The sequence below is a fragment of the Corvus kubaryi genome, unplaced genomic scaffold (genome assembly GCF_017639235.1).
Source record: "Corvus kubaryi isolate FWS band 111438036 unplaced genomic scaffold, C.kubaryi_AGA036_p1.0 37383, whole genome shotgun sequence".
In the NCBI taxonomy this organism is placed as follows: Eukaryota; Metazoa; Chordata; class Aves; order Passeriformes; family Corvidae; genus Corvus; species Corvus kubaryi.
The window spans coordinates 1531976-1548757 of NW_024581125.1; the positions used below are offsets into that span (position 1 = coordinate 1531976).

The window sequence follows — 16782 nt, forward strand, 5'->3', positions numbered from 1 at the left end:
AATAGAAGGATTAGGGATAAGAGGTTAAAAAGTTTCTTGAATGAGACATATTTGAGTCTGGTGTGCTTGAATGCTCAGATTTGGCATGAAGATGTTGGGGAGAGGCTGATGCTGCTAGCAAAGCTGCCTCGTTCTTCCTTGGGTTGCGACGTCGATACCGCGGGCTCGAGCCCGTAACTATTGACAGCTCTGCACTGCATTTCTCACTCGAGCAAATTGTGGTCTCCCACTTGAATTGCACTTGTGCTCAGTAAATATTGGCTGAATCACCAGTTCATAAAAGAGGAATTGATGCACACAAGAGCAAGCACAGTAATATATTGTGTGCTGCAGCTCCTGGTGCAGGTGTGTAACACAAGGCACTGCCTCGCTGGGTGATTAATGGCAAGAAGTCAGTATGGGATTGTGAATCTTCCAGTTTAATGATTTCCATTGTATATTTACTGTTCCCACTGAGCCCAGATTGGAATACTCTGGTCTGTAACCAGAGGGAGGGCTGCAGCAGACAGGTAGTTGTGCACTGTGGCTTGCAAGGATTTGTTATGTCATTATTTTTCTGTCAAAACAAGTTTGTTTCTTTCTCAAATGGGGTGTCAGGCACTGAAAATTGACAGGATTGGGAGATGAAGATCCTGTTTCCATAGAACTTCAGGGAAGGTTGAAGCTGAAGAACAAGCCAGGCACTGTCTCAAATGGGGGCAACGTCAAAGAATTAAAGCTACAAGTTTAATCTGCTTTAAAATGCCATGAGTTAACTTTTTGGGGTGTTCTTAAGTGTGCAGTTGAAATCCCTTGAGCTGGCCCTTTTTTTTTGGACTCCAAGTTAGTGGTGAGACTCCCAGAATGTGGCAGTTCAACCCCCAGAAGTGAGCACAGCTAAATTCAGCTGCTGTCACCTCCTTTCTCTGGGTTTTACTCATGTCCCCTTATCTCTCAGCAATTTATCAGAGCTGTAACCTAACATGAAACACATGTTCCCTTGCTTGGTGACCATTTCCCATCCACACCAGGAAAGTTACAGAACGTGGGAGAGATTTACAATGTGCTAGGCAGCCAAAATCTGTCTTGGGCTCGCCCAAATGTGCATCACCTCGGTGCCTTGGCTGCCTCTGAGGGATGCAGGATGGAACTGGACTGCACAGTGTGTTTGTAAGAGTTTTGTAACAAGGTGACAGTGTGGACAGAGCAAAGAGAACCTGTGTGGCAAGGTCCCTGAGCCAAATGTGTTTTCTTTTCTTGCTGTTTGTTGCAGACTTCAGGGTGCTTAAAATCGCAACACATTGGAAGTTTGTCTTATTAGACCAATTTACATGGCTAGAAGAAAAAGCCACTGATTTCCTTACAAGCTTTGAGTCTCAGTACATGGAATATTCCATGGTCTTTTTTCAGAATTTGGGAGCTGTCTATCACTGTAAACATTTGACAGACCAGACGTGCAAATTCTTGGCTGCCTCTACAATTTCTCTCGCAATCTGTAAGTGCAAAATGTGGAATTTGGCAGTGAGAACATTTAGTCCTCCAGACATGGTTTGGTTTTGGAGAGGCCTGGAAGTTGTGTTGTTTAGAGTTTGGAGACTGGAAATTCAGAATTGCAAGCTGGAACCAGAAATTCAGAATCACTGTGTTTAAAAAAAAAAATAAAAGCTTCAAATAGAAAATGTGTGCTGAAGTAGGATCTTGTGCTTCAGACGGAGGGGAAAACCAGCTCAGTCGGAGCTCGGTGCACACTAAACTCATGGAAAAATGGGAATTGCTGCTGAAGAGTATTTTAAACTCTTCTCCCAACTTCCACTTTTATTATTTGATCTTTGGGATAGCCTGTATTGATTTAACCTAAATTTTCAGGACTTGAGGTGCACCAGGGGCATGACTTGAGTTGAAGGTCAGTTCTGAGGGTAACTAGACAATAAACATGGACTTTAAACAGTAGGAATAACCATGGGGACTACGTGAAATACTTGCCACATCTTGTCAGGTAGTCGGGCTTAGGAACGACAATGATTTTCTGGAAGACTTTGCAGAAAGGTCCCAGGTTGGCATCGAAGGGCCTGGCAGTGGTCCCCACGAGCAGCACCCTGTCCTTGGGTTTCAGAGCCCTCAGGAACGGGGGCAGCATCCTTGCCAGGCGTTTGGCGTTCATCTGCAGCACGTGGAAATGCGAGGAGGAAAAGAGTTGTTAACGATGCTGACAGCTCCGAGTTAATGAGCTGGAGCTGTACCTGCTGCCTGCAACAGGATTTTGGGAGGGTTTTTAGTGGCCTGGTTGTATGTGGTATGAGCAGAGGAGATACCAGCACAAGGAGGAAGATTCTGCTCCCTCAAAATCGGGTTAAACACTTGATTTCTGCTTCTGTTTGTGTGGGTTTGTGCCGGTGCCTTTCACTATTGAGTTTGCTGCTCAAGTTATTCAAAGGTGGAAGGAAACAACTCACTTAAAGAAGGAAATCCTTATTTCCAGCTCAAGGAGAAATACTGCAGGGACCTGCAAACCTGATGAACCTCAGCAGGTAGAAGATTGTAACCTCGTTTGGAATCCTCCCAGCTCTTGGAGATTACGATTTTCTGACTTCTAAGTGTGAAAAATACACTTCCTGTTTTTTGCTGTGGTTTCTAACTTGCTGAGGTTCTGAGAACAAAGGTTTTGGGAGCTCAGGGTTCATGTCTTTGCAATAATTTACTACTTGACTTTGTAACACATATTTAACTACTTACAGAACAGATGAGTATTGAGCAAAACCTGTTATTGGAGAGTTATGTTTGATAATGTTCAAATGAATATTGGCTGGAGAAGCCTAATCAGATTGCTGTGCTGTCACTACTGTTAATCAATAAGCTTTCCCATAAGTTTTGAGGGGTAGAGTAGCATTTTTTTTCCCCCTAAATATGCTTGCCTTAACACTATATATCTGGTGGATCATTCCTTTTCTTCTCATAGTCATGCTGTGCGTTTTTCCAGGTGTGCCAATTACTTCATCAAGATAATGAGTTGAGGGTGTCTTAGCCCCAGGGCTGGGCATGGGCCTGCTGCTGGCAGGGGTGACACTGCCAGCTCATAGTTTTGCTCCTGGGTGAAGTATCCCTCTGTCCTGGTGGCAGGAATGTCACCCTGGGGTGAGATTCAGAAGCTTTGGCTTCTCAAGGCTGAGCTTAAGCTCATCTTGGAGCAGCCTGGTCTAGTGGAAGCTGTCCCTGGCCATGGGGTTGGAACAAGGTGACTTTTAAGGTCCCTTCCAGCCCAAACCACTCCACAACTCTCCAGAATTCCAGCACTCCTAAGGAAGGTTCCCCAGACTGCCACTGACCTCTGTCCCTCCAGTTTCATGCTGTCCCCTCCAAATGCTGCATGTCCTGTGAACAGCTTGGGATGTGTGGGATTCCAAACCTGGAGCCAATAGACTCCCACCCAGGGAAGAGACCTTCTGTTAAATGCCTGCAGGTCTTGGGATGAGTAAAAGGGGCAGAGGTGATACCTTGGATTCTGAAGTGGGCAGGACAAGAAATCCATCCCCACTGATGGCTAAACAGAGCAGGATCATGAGTAATCCAGGCCATCTTTGGTCCCTAATCTTAATTTTAATCCCCATCTGCACTTCCTGCCAGGATTTGAGCCCAAGAGAAAGGTTCCCCCTCGCTGTGGGGACCACTGAGGGCATCGATCACTGCACACCCATCTCCTCATGCAGCCCTTGCAGAAGGAACAGCCCCATCCAAGGCTGGGTTGCCTCATGTTGCCTTTCCAAAATGCAGGCTTGTGACCACCCCACAGACAACCTAAGAATAAAGCTCTAAAAGCAAAATATGTTGCAGGGAGCAGGAATTGGGGTGAATTGCCCTCTGCTGTGGTTTTGTTGCTGTGACTGTTGGGCAGTGTTTTAAAAATTTTTTTTTCCAGTGGAGAAGCTCCACAGAAGAGGGAAGAATGGAAGCAGTGGCATTAGGACTCCTGGGAACCCAAAGAAAATAATCTGTAATTGTAACTATTTAACACAGGCTCTTTGTTTTTGCAGTGGAAATTTATCCTTGTTACTTTATTGTTCACTTTGGCTCCATCCAATTTCACAAATTAATAGAGCTGAACAATTTAAGCTCATCTCAACTCGGAGCTTCTTGCCTCATATTTTGAAATTCTCCATTATTCCCTTTTACTTTCCAGTGCACTGATGAGCAGTGACTGGACTATTTTTAAATAAAGCAAGGATAGGTGGGAGAGAGAAATGTGACCTCTTGGGGGCTCTTAAGAAGTTACAAGACTCTCTTAAAAGCTGAAAAAAAAGAAATGTTAGTGAGACAAGCTATTATCAAGCAAGCTTTGGCAGGTCTGGTCATAGTGATATGAGCTCAGCTGAGGAATACACTTGTTCCTTTGTGTGGGATGTCATGCAACAGGAGGAATTACCTGCACTGAAATGAAGAACAACTCACCTCTTCCTCTCCCTTCGGTGTCCCTTTGGAATATAATCTCTCTGTGCCTCCAATCCACACGACCGAAGGCTGCAATTCCTTGCCCACCTGTGAGAAAACGGGGGAGAAAAGGCCAGGAGTTGATTAAAACAGCTGCAGTTTCATACCTGGGAGCCTGGCACTGTGCTTTTGAATCCAGATTTCAGCAGCTCAATTAGCCTGGCTTATTTTTTATGCCCAGGAATGTTCAGCACTCATGGATGGCACTGCTCAGCAGCCTTGGCAAATCCAACTCTTTCCAGTTCGGAATTGAGCATTAAGAGCCCATCCCAGACCTGGAGCATTTTGTCTGCTTAGCTTTAATTCCTCAGCACAGATTCAGCTGCGTTCCTGCAAAAGGAAGCCGGGATTTGGTATTCAGTGGAAAATTATAGTCCAAGGGCAGCTTTAGGTTGAGGCTGGGATCCCACCCTGGTTTTCTGGATGGGGAGACAGGCAGGACATGGCTGTTGCATGAGAGGGGAGGGCACTATCTTTAAGCAAAATAGTTTGTCAGTCTTCTGGTTGAAACCCCAGCATTGAATTTGCAGTGAGCCCAAGAATTAAATTTGAAGGGAGTGGGGGAGTGAGTCCAAAAATGGGTTTTCCTGCTCCAAAGTCGGAGGCACGATACCTCTGGTTCACAGCAGGATGGCAGCAATGCTACAGGCTTTTTCCACATCCTGCACTCTTCCCCATTGCTATAGAAACGCCAGAGGTTGAGCCATTCCAGAGGTTTAGACATTCTGCTGCCAAATTTTAATCACTTTCCAGTGGCTCTCAGAGTTTGCTCAGCAACAAAAGTGATGGCTCGAGGAGTCAGCGGTAACGAGACAGAGAGAGAGAGAGGCGCACAGCATCCTTCTATCCTGCCTTTTTTTTCCCCCCCTTTAATTCCCCCTCGTTGAAACTGCTGCTTTCAGGAAGGCAGCTTACAAAATCCATGGGCTGTGTACATCACAAGCTTCTGTCTGATTGACAGCCAGGCAGGAAGAATGAAGTTGTGAGCATCATTGCTCGCAGCACTGCAGTTGATTTTTGTGGCTGTGTTTCAAAGAGGGAGCGTGGCTGTAGAGGAGGGATGGGGAAGGGGACAGGAAATGAGGGCTGTTCATTTTGTTTGCTGTGCTGGTGGTGGGCTGAAGTGGGAGCAGTGCCACCTTGAGCATGTGACACTTTTGTTGATGGCAGCTGGTCAGTCCTGGAATATGTCAAGTGATACCTCCAAATCCAGAACAGCTGGATTGTAGAATCATGGAATGGTTTGGGTTGGGAGGGACCTTAAAGCCCATCCCATTCCACCCCCTGCCGTGGGCAGGGACACCTCCCACTGTCCCAGGCTGCTCCAAGCCCCAATGTCCAACCTGGCCTTGGACACTGCCAGGGATCCAGGGGCAGCCACAGCTGCTCTGGGCACCCTGTGCCAGGGCCTGCCCACCCTCCCAGGGAACAATTCCTTCCCAATATCCCATCCATCCCTGCCCTCTGGTAGTGGGAAGCCATTCCCTGTGTCCTGTCCCTCTGGGCCCTTATAAAGAGTCTCTCTGCATCTTTCTTGCAGCTCTTTCAGGCACTGGAAGGGGCTTTAAGGTCACCCCAAAGCCTTCTCTTTTCTAGGCCAAACAAGCTCAATTCTCTCAGCCTTTCCTCGTAGGAGAGGTGGTCCATCCCTCTAATCAACTTGGTAGCCTCCTCTGGACCCACTCCAACAGGTCCACATCCTTCTTGAGCTGCTTCTTTGTTGGAAGGCAGGAACTCAAATATTCAGTGTTAATAGTGAAGATTAAAAAAAATGAAAACAACACATCAGAAGAGATAATACCAAAATCTTGCAGGAACTGCTGTGTGGGCTCGGCAGTTACGGGGATCTTTTCCTGCATGTACAGCTTGAGGGGTACCACTGATTCCAGGAGTGTGTGGAGCACAAGCTGGAATGCAGTGACAGATGAAAACTGTACAGCAACAATCCCTGCCTTTCAAGGCTGGGTGCTGTCCCATCTATCCCCTATCTATCCATTTCCAGAGGTACGTTTCGCACATTCCGAAACCTCCACACATCCCCCTGCACCTGCAGAGCACAAGGGACATTTGAGACGGTGACTTGTGGCTTTCCTTGAGTTGTGCAGCAGCCTGACACTCTGGGAATTTCTGCTGGATATCCTGCTGGCCAAGGGCTGGGACACCTGTGGGAAATGCAGGCCAGTCCTACAGATTTGCACTTGCATTTGTACATCCCTAAAAAACCTGTTCAGTGCTTGATGCTGCAGTGGGGTGGGAGAGGGAAATAAGGGTGGGGGGAAGGTGACAGAGGCTACAAAAGCCATTGGCAAAGGTTGGACTCTGCTTGTGTCCTTGTTGCCCTTTCGGTGGGGTCACCACAGGCTGGGAGGTGCAGATATTCCTTGTTTGGCTTGGAGATGTTTTCTGGCATGAGCAGCACCCCTCAAATGCAGCCTGAAGTCTGAAATTGGGTTATACCTTCATTTTAACTCTTACAGAAGAACTGCTCGCTGTTGTGACACCTTCCATCTTCTTTGCCCCCTTTATTTCCATGCTAAGTGGAAATATAATGAATAACCTCAATTTTGGCGCTTCGAGAGAGAATTCTGTGTTTTCTGTTTTGAGGCAAAGAGCTGAATGTAGAAAACGGCCTGCATGTATTTGTTGCCCAGAAAAGCTGTGGATGTTCCATCCTGGGAAGTGTTTAAGGCCAGGCTGGATGGTGTTTGGACCAACCTGGGATAGTGGAAGGTGTCCCTGCCCATGGCAGGGGGGAAACTGGATGAGCTTTAAGGTCCCTTCCAACCCAAACTGTTCCATCATTCCATGATTTTTCGGGTGTTAATAGACATTAATACAACCTAATTCAACACACTCTGGGCCTGGCTGTTTCTTCTTGTAAATCCAGCTCAGACACCCAGAATCCATTGGCATCTAATTTAAATGGTTGGCAGATCCGTAGCAGACTGTGTATCCCCCCGTGCAAGGGCTCCATTTGAATTATCCACGGACAGTTTGAATCCATGGATAATTAAATGCACTGTACATAATTAATTTGTAATTGAAATTTTATTAGCTTTGCTGCAATCCCACAATTTGTTGGAGCTGCCAGCAGATGGCCCCTTAACCCTTCTAATACCACACTGAGATTTGCTCTTCAGAAAAATCATTATGGAAAAAATAAAAACCTCTCTCTCATCCTGTTCTCAGCAGTCATCAAAGATCAAACAGCACTTTTGAGAGCCTTGGGTTCAACTTTTCAAACCTGAGAGCCAGAGCTTAACAGTTAAATTGTTACACTTGAAAATGCAGAAATTTGATTCTTGCCCAGTGCATGTGCACAAGGCTCCTTCAAACTTAAAGGATTTGATGGAATTTTTTATTAAAAGGCCCAAGATTTTCTGGAAGCTCAAGCTATTGCTGAAAACTGCTCAGGGCTCTGTAGTTTATACACCCAGAAATGCTGCACTGAAACCTGTGATTAGACCTTATCAGTGGGAGCATCACCAGGTAAATATTCCAGGGCTCCGGTGATGATGCCACTGTATTCTGGTTTGTGAAGCAGCAAATGACTTGGAACAGGATAAATTTAATTTTTAACGTTAGGGTAACACAAGTTAAAGCTGCTTTCTCACAGAAATAACTGCAGATTTGAGCACTGGTGATAAATTTAACACTTCAAGGTTCTAAGGATTCCAGCTGACCGAGCTGCACCGAGAAAAGAATTATTTTGGATGTTGGAAGAAAGACTCACTGTACTGTTCCCAAATTTTAGCTGTAGTGGAAGAGTCTGGTGTGGCATGGAAATGCTAAACACACAAAGAATTCTGCCAGTGTACCAGGACAAGCTGTACCTGGCTCTTCAACCTGCCTGAAGGGACCATACAGCAGTGGTCATGAACAAATGAATATTGAAGCAGTGGGAAAAAAAATAAATTAACGACAGAATTCAAAATTCTGTTGCCTCTAAATGCTGGGGTTGTATCATTTAATCTTAAATAAACTCCATCACATCCCTTTTTTTTTGGTGTAACGCTTGTACAGTCAGCTCTGACTTGCTAAAGAGCAGACCCAAAGAGCCTGATAAGAGTCCCCCAGCACTGATGGTGTTGAAACATTTCTGGAGCTCGCTGCGCTGCAAAACTCCTGCACAGCACACGCACACAACTTCCCTGCTGGTGTTGCCTCCTGGCCACCTCTCTCCCAACCTTTTTCAGCCTGGTCAGTGTTGCACTAATAAGGTTTCCCCCACGTGTGGCTTTGGGCACAATGTGCTCTCTGTGTGCTGCTGTGGCCCTGGCAGAGGGGATGAAGCCCCTGAGAGGGGCCGCGTCCCTCTGGTAGTGATTAACCCCCCGGCTGCCTCGTTTTGCTTGTCGTTTTTATTGCCCTGCAGTTAAACCTCATGAACTACCTGCATTTTTGTGTCATTGAGTTGTGCATTCTCCCCTCTCTCCTCGATCCTTTCTGGATCTGATTTTGTTTCCGTGCATCCTTCGCTGCCCTTCCTCGCGTCTTTTCTGTGAACTGTTGTGCCTCGGTGGTGTTTTGTGGGGACATAGGAGAGCCAAACGACTGCTTGGCACAAGCTGGTAGCCCAGGCTGGGAAATGGGGCTTAATTGAAATATTCCAGCATGTTCTGGTTCATGCTTGAAAGGGTGAGTTTTGTTTTGGGGGGGATTTCTGGGAAGTGCTTCTCTATTGGAGACAGATTCTCCCCTTTTGCTCTGAAGCAGAGCTGACCTGGCAGGATTTGCCATGGCTTTATGGAGAACACAAGTGCTCAGGCTTGGTGTTTGCAGCCTCTTTCAATAGTTTTCCTATTCAATATCAATCCCCCTTACATCTCCTCTGAATAGGCAGATTGAAATGTTGGTGTTTCCCTGCTCTGGTATGAGAAGTCATTTCCTCCGTGTGACATTAAAATGCCTGCCTGGACTAACACTCCAGCCTCTCTGGGATCAGGGCTGCTGTGTCTCCTGCAAGTCTCCTCCCTGAAAAAAGGGAGGGCAGGGGGGAAAAAAGAATATGGCTTTTGCATCTGAAACAAATTAAAGTTTCATTTTTTCCCCAATCCTATTCACTTGTTTAGGGCGTCTCCCACGGAACAACTGCCAGCAGCCAACACTCAGTCATGGAAGGGAAGTTTCCGAACGGTCATTTTATGCTCTCCAGAGTTTCCTTTCATTACAGAAACTCTTTTGTTTGCACATAGGATAGGTAATCAAAAGTGTGAGGTGACTTCACCTTTATCACGGAGCACCATTAATCCTTATTTACTAAATCCTGGTGTTTAACAGTGGTTGTGTGGATCCTAAGATAAGAGGGAAAGAACTGTCATGTTTCCTGTCATTCACTCACAGCTTGGAGTGGAAGGTCTGTATTTTGCTTGACTAACTCTCCACAAAGGCACTTCTGGGAAGCTGGAGTACAAAGCTCACTTGACAACAGTTGCTGTTTCCAAAAAACCTGCCCAGAAGTGTCTGATTATGGAGATGGGGGGAATTTGCAGTGATCTCTGCACACAGGGCCCTCTAACGAGGGGTACTGTGGTGGGTCAGACAAGACTTGAGAGCTGGGAATATTAATTACGAAATGTCAGCTGCAAGATCCCAGCTTCCATGTGACCTCCATGGTTTGTCTGCCACATGTGCCACTGTCCAGTGTAGTCTTAAAATAATCCAAAAAACCCCCAGATTTTTCCCACTGTTTGGCTTTCTCTTGTCAAGGAATTTGTTTTGAATGTGTGTTGCCCCTGTGCTTTCTTCAGCTTGGGTAACAGAAAAATCCTGCAAATCAGGATATAGGAGATTCCTTGTCCTTTGATTCCTTGTAGAACTTTTTCCTTAAACTATTTTCCTTGCTGCTACTTGTGCCCATCTCTTTTTGTCCTATCGCTGTGCACCTCTGGGCAGAGCCTGACTCTCTTCTCTGTATTATCCCATGAAGCCCCTGAAGACAGCAGTTAAACTCCCTCTCACTCCAGCTTTGTTTTAGCCTGAAACAACTGGATCTGTCCAGATGTGTCTCACACCCCCCTTATCTCTGTGGCTCTCCTCTGGACCTGCTTGTCAAGGCCTGTGTCTAACAGGGCAGGCCAACACTGGACACAGGGTCCAGCTGTGGTCTCATAAATACCCAATAACAGGGAATAATTAATTATTTTAAAGTGTTTGCTATATTCTTGCTGATACAGGCCAGTATTTGGCTGAGTTAGTGCTGCATGGACTTGAGGAGCAGAGAGAGGGGAAATATGAGCTACATGTGTCATTGTCAGGAATAAAAGAGGTGGATTGTAACTGCACAGGTGAGAGGCTGTGTTGGGTGCAGGATTGCTTCCAGCCTGGCTCTGAGAACCTGCAGGGTCTGAGCTGAAATCCTCAGCAGATGGGGATGTATTGGTGACTCAGCCACGGGGACAGAACGTGGTGGGAGAGGTGAAACAACCTCTGGGAAAGGAACTGGGAATGAAAATTGAACACAGTGGGTTTGAATGGTGCTAGGACAGGCCAGGGTTGTGTCATGGGGTCATAGACTGGTTTGGCTGGGAAGGGACCTTAAAGCCCATCCAGTTCCATCCCCTGCCATTGGCAGGGACACCTCCCACTATTCCAGCTTGCTCCAAGCCCCATCCAGCCTGGCCTTGGACACTGCCAGGGATCCAGGGGCAGCCCAGCTTCTCTGGGCACCCTGTGCCAGGGCCTGCCCACCCTCACAGGGAAGGATTGAACATCCAGGAAAGAAAAACTCTGTGCTCTGCCATTGGCTCTGCTGTTAAAGCAGCACAGTTTGAAGCAGTGCTGCTGTTGCAGTTGGAATGAGTCACCTTTTGATAAGCAAGTGCCTGGACAGCCCCAATTCCATGGGATTGTGAGCGACTCCATCCCTGTAACTCACAGAGGTTCACTGAAATGTCACTGTCTTTTGCAAGAGCTTAAGTAGAGAAATAATCTTGGACTGCTCCCCATGATTTTGAGGAAGGGTTTGGAGAGTGTTTCCATTTGTTTTTAAGTCATGTGGGGAAAAGTAAGGGTTTGTATGTACCTGTAGGCACACATATATATACACACGGTGTGTGTGTATACTTACTTATCAATGTGTATAAATACACATTTTATGCATGTTCCTCCTCTTATTGTACATATTATTTTCGAGTATGTAAAAAAAACCCCTTGCTATCTTCAGCTGGAACCTTGTCCAGGAGTAAAAAGTCTTCCCTCATTTCTCCTATGCTCAAAGTCCTTGTGCTCTAGCAGGGACTCTGTGAGGGCAAGGATGGCGTGTGCTGTGCCTGCAGTCAGACCTGAGCTCTGTCACTGATGAGGGCAGAGAAATGAAGTGGAGAAAGGTGAAATATGCAGAGGAGAGGGACTGCTAGCTCAGGATAATGGCTCTAAATTGTGTCAGGGAGTGCTAGGCCCAGTGTCAGTGCCACAGCATCAAAGGTGTGTGTGATCACAGAGCTGTCACCCTTCCCTTGGCTTTGCTCTAGACTGTGAAACGTGGCTTTTCTGGTCATGGAGGCACCTGTCCCAAAACCTTCGGTGAGACTGGATTCCATAAAATACAGCTGATAAATCCCCAGCAAAGCCAATTCTAGTAGACCACTGGCACTGGAAAACTATTACTGTTTGGCTTTTGGCTTTTTCCTACTATTTTTTGGTCTGGAAATGTTTACCAGCTCCCATCCAGAGCAGAAATGCTGAATGTGGAATGAAATCCTGCCAGGATAGTGTCTTTTTGAATTTTTTTTTTTTTTTTTTTTTTTTTTTTGAGGAGGAGGTGGAGGGTTTGGGCTATGTCCTTCACAGTTCATATGCCTGCTTTCATTTCCAGACTTCTCATACATTTCTGTTCCTGTAATCCTGAACCTGGATTCCTCCTTTTGAAGAGCTTGCTGATAGGTAAACAGAGAGCAATATAGGGGAGAGAGCTCTTGTCCAGCAGCAGTCCCAGAGAGGAAATTTCTGACCACCCCCAGCCTAGCATTTGATTAAATGCTGCATGGCAAGCATTCCTGGCTGATGTGCACATAAACAGAGAACAGAATTTTCTTTATCTGTGCTGCTTTTCATATTCAAGGTAACACAAAGCTCCCATAAATCCTAATGTGAAAAATATGGTTGCTTCCAATGATTTCTCCAGGGGCATTAAATCCTCTGCAGAGCTGCACACACTGGCTGTCAACAAGTGGTTTCACAGAGTCACAGAACCATTTTGGTTGGAAAAGACCTCTAAGATCAAGTCCAACCTTCGGCTTATCACCACCTTTCAACCAGAGCAGAGCACTGAGTGCCATGTCCAGTTGTTCCTGGACACCTCCAGCCATGATGGGGACTCCACCACTCCCTGGGCAGCTCCTTCCAAAGGCTGACAGCCCTTTCCATGAAGAAATTCCTCCTGATGTTTTGAATGCTTGAAGGCAGGGAAGGAATTTCAGTTGGGTTGAACAGCTTTGTCCAAGGTGTGGATGTTCCTTGTTATGGAGAAACTACAATTCCCTGGTTGTCCCACAAAAGAACCGGGCCGCCTTTGTAAGAGAATTCCCCAAGACACACCATACCTTGAGGATCATGTGAAGCATCATCAGCAGGCCATCCCTGCCTGGATATTTCCCAACAATGTTGGAGGGTGTGAGGTTGAAGAGGTTGGCTCCTGTTTCTGTGCAGATGGCATGGACCAACATTTTCTTTCCAACACCAGCGGGTCCCGCCAGCAGCAAGGATTTCACCAAAGGAGCATTCTCATGGACGGTTTGGGAACCTGTAAAAAGTCATAAGGCACTATTATTGCTTTCATTTAAATCTGCCATAAAGGTAATGGAATGATTCCTCCTTTTTTATTCACCATAAATAATTGATAACGTGAATTAATTCTTTCCTTGCTATGGCATGAGTGCTCTTGAGCTCAGTTCTGTATAACCAGAGCTGTGAGCCCAGCAGATTTAACATCCCTGTTTGGAGCAAGGCTCATCCACTCTTATTTGTACCTTCTGATGGGAAAACTTCAGCTTTAAACTGATGTGAGCTAAAAAAATGATTGGGAGACCAGAGCAAATGCGAGTGCCAGGGTTGCTGCGCTTCCCTTGTGTGCCTGCAGCAATCACTGCTCAGCATTTCCAGCTCTGTTTCCGTGGCTGCTCCAGGTGAATTCATCCTGGGCTGTGACAAATATGATCCATCACCTGGGAAAGCCTAGCATTGGGAAAACACAAGCACAGACAGATTTAGGTGGTTGATGAGGATGGAACTTGTCTTCCCTGCAGCTGTCACCACATGAACTGGGGATGGGTGAATCTCCAGAGGTGGAAGTAGCAGGAAATGTCAGATGCTTTATCTGTGCCCACTGGGAGTCCAAGCTCACTTTGCTTGGACGCCTGAAGATGTCCTGTGTCAATAGTGGTGGTGCTTACACGTATTTGAAAATCTGTGTGAGCATCCACTACATCTGGAGGTCTCTCAGACTGGTGTCCATCAGATTGTGAGGGGGAAACTGGCCCCAAACGTGATGGGCTGCAGAGGGAGCCTTTGCCTTAGCCTGGAGAAGCCCTCTGGGTTAATGGGGACTGCTGGCATTTAGAACAAATCCAATCAGGGTGGTTATCTGTGTCCTGATGGTTTAACATCCCAAATAAATGACAGTGAACCGAGCACAGAGACGAATGCCATTATTCCAGCACGGTGCAGGGTGTAGGAAGTTGTCAGCCACCTAGGCTTTATTAATATTTGGTCATTCCATACCAATCCATTACTATTCCACAAAGATTTATTGGGAGGGGAGCAGCAGACTCCTCTGTGTTAAGGATGAAGTATAGCTTCTACTATTCTTTCTCCTTTCAGCTGCTTATAATTTTCTTAATGCCATTTAAGCTGGGGCTTTCCTTGCCATCAGGTGGCTATTTTGAGAAAAACCTCCACTTCTATGATACACAATTATCTCATGATGAACTCGTTTGGAGACCAATTAAGTGAAATGTCATCCATAACGTATCACCCCAAAGGTGAAACCATTCCTGTGCCCTTTTTTTTGGCTCATGTAATATCTTTTGTTACTCAAAGGCATTTTTCAAACTGCTCTTGCAAATACCTTTTGTTTGTTTAACTAGTCCAGGGTCTCCTCTCCCTAGAATTTTTGGGTTCTCTTGATTACAGGGTGTCTTAGGGCTTGATTTCCCTAGATTAGATGGTGTTAAAACACAGCTTTGGAGGAGTTTTGGGATATGTGAAATACATTGTGCAGACAGGGATAACTGCTGACCCCTCTCAGCTGATTGCAGTCAGACCTTCAGTCAGCCCTTGAGGGCTCACCCCAAACCAGCTGAGGGTGTTCCAGGTAGGAAGAGCCCCATCCAGGTGATGCCTGAAGAGGCCACCTAAAAACAGAGGCTAGACAAGAATAAGGGAATAAAAGAGGTATTTATTTGAAAGGCCTTCAGAGGTACATCCTGGGGGTCAGAGGCTACTGCCGAGAGGGACCCCAAGATGGACAACAGGTCACGAGTTCTTCACACTTTTATAGGTTTGGTTCATTTGCATAGCAGGGTTAATTCTCCAATTAAAGCTTCAGTTAATGATGTCGTTTCCCCAAGCTTGCCCCCCCCTTTAGAAGCTTTTGGTTTATACTTTTGGGCCTAGGACAGTCTGGGTGTCCTTGGAGAGCAGGCCTGGAGAGGCTTTGTTATGTCTGCCTGGCTTGAGAGAGCAGAAGTGAACAGGCTACAAGGAACTTCAGAGTCACACACCAGGCAGTGCAGGATTTGAAAAATAGAAAAGTTAAAACCTAAGGCATCACAGGTTGAAGAGAGAATAACCTGAGCACTGGCCTTTGGAAGGAGGGCAAAGCGGAAGTTCTGTGTCAGCTTTGCTCTGTTTTCCAGGATGGGAGGCAGACAGGTGTTGGTGATTTTGCCCTCTAAAGGGGATGAGCAGACACTGACACAGGCTGGGGGAGGACATGCCTAGTTAAAATCTCCCCGAGATCCAGTCAGGAATGAAAAAGGATGCAAGTGAAGTATTGAGGCTGAAAAACCCAATCAGAAGTGGAAAGGGACACAAACGAGGTTTTGAGTGAAGGCCCCTGAGACAGGCACTTCTTGCAATCACTGGAGTTTGGCATAATGCCATTCCCAAGTAAAATATAGGATAGATTTTCCATTAAAAGCAAACAACCTGACCCAGCAGAGCCTTGCTAGATATTGGCTAAGCCTGGCATTAAAACTGCAAGGGCATTTCCAAGTGTTCTCTGCGAGGTACAAAATGTATCCAGACGAATTCCTTAAACGATTGCGTTGTGCTGCGCTGAGGAACATCAGCCAGCTTGTAAAAGGTAAATTGCAACCTTAGCCCTTCCCTTAACTTGATTAATTCTGATCACTGGAGCTTGTTTCAGCTATTATCTTTCCCCAGTGGTTCCCTTGCTGTGCTGCCAGTCACAAGCTGTTGCCATGCAAATGGAGATGGGCTGGCGAGACGAGACCTGCCCGTGGCATCATCTTTCCTGCGCTCTTAAAATGATCCAGCCTTCACTCCGAAGGCTTCATTGACAAACAGCTAGACTGCAAAATGCTTCGGATTACAACTAATCAGGCCCTGTCAAAGCCAGGAAAATGCATGTTTCTGACAGCAGGCAAAGGGGGGTGGGCCCGCCCCCCCAGCCCCGATGTGTTTTGTCCTCTGGGAATTGCTGGTGTGCTCTTACCCAAGGGCAGTATTCCATAGAGTGCCACGAGCTGTCTCACTTCTGGGATCGAGGGCATGGGCTGGGCACCTGCCTGGCGAGGGATGTTCCTCAGACAGTCGTAGTAGCCTGTGAGGAGGAAGCAGGAGCTCAATAAATGTGACACTGCTGTTGTAAAGAGCGCAAGTCAGGGAATGAGGAGCTGCCACAGAACAGGGATGTAACACATAACCCAGCAAAGCCAGGCTCAGGGACTCAAGCTGGGCAATATTCTGGTGGAATGTGGCCCTGAGAAAGGTGAACTGCAAAGGAAAATTTAAACTGAACAGGCTGTGGAAGTTGTTCAGCAGACAGCAGTCGGTTTCAAGTAACCTTTTAAAGAAACTTTGTGGAGAAGAATCATTAGCAGCACCATAAATCACGCTGCTGGCAAAGGATTCCTGGATTTGGGATTTTGCAGGGCTAGAATCCCAGTGAACCATGCGCTCTCAGAAGGATTTCAAAAAGGGGGAAAAGCTATTTTAACAAGCTTTTCCCTGGCTGGGTCCTATCTCAGCTCCTTGCTGGCTGTGTTAGACGTGTAAGCGTGTCACCTCATTTGGTGGGGCTCTCTGCTTTGCAGTTCACCTCTTTTTTTCCCCTCTTTTGTTCAAAAAAACCTCCAC

The 16782-nt window shown here is 46.4% G+C and overlaps 1 protein-coding gene and 1 long non-coding RNA gene across 4 annotated transcripts in view; one reads left to right on the forward strand and one right to left on the reverse strand.

Moving 5' to 3' along the window:
• LOC121668020 overlaps positions 1-16782 on the forward strand; it is a 67976-nt gene that overhangs the window by 12566 nt on the left and 38628 nt on the right. The gene's annotated exons all lie outside the window — the stretch shown is intronic.
• IQCA1 (IQ motif containing with AAA domain 1) overlaps positions 1-16782 on the reverse strand; it is a 91112-nt gene that overhangs the window by 5734 nt on the left and 68596 nt on the right. For 2 of the 3 annotated variants that reach the window (XM_042035396.1, XM_042035395.1), the window contains 4 exons: positions 16139-16246; positions 13005-13204; positions 4423-4509; positions 1963-2140 (listed from right to left, as the gene is read on the reverse strand). In XM_042035396.1, the coding sequence (XP_041891330.1) occupies positions 1963-2140; positions 4423-4509; positions 13005-13204; positions 16139-16246 (573 nt within the window). The remainder of the gene's footprint in view (positions 1-1962; positions 2141-4422; positions 4510-13004; positions 13205-16138; positions 16247-16782) is intronic. The other variant, XM_042035397.1, reaches the window with a different exon arrangement.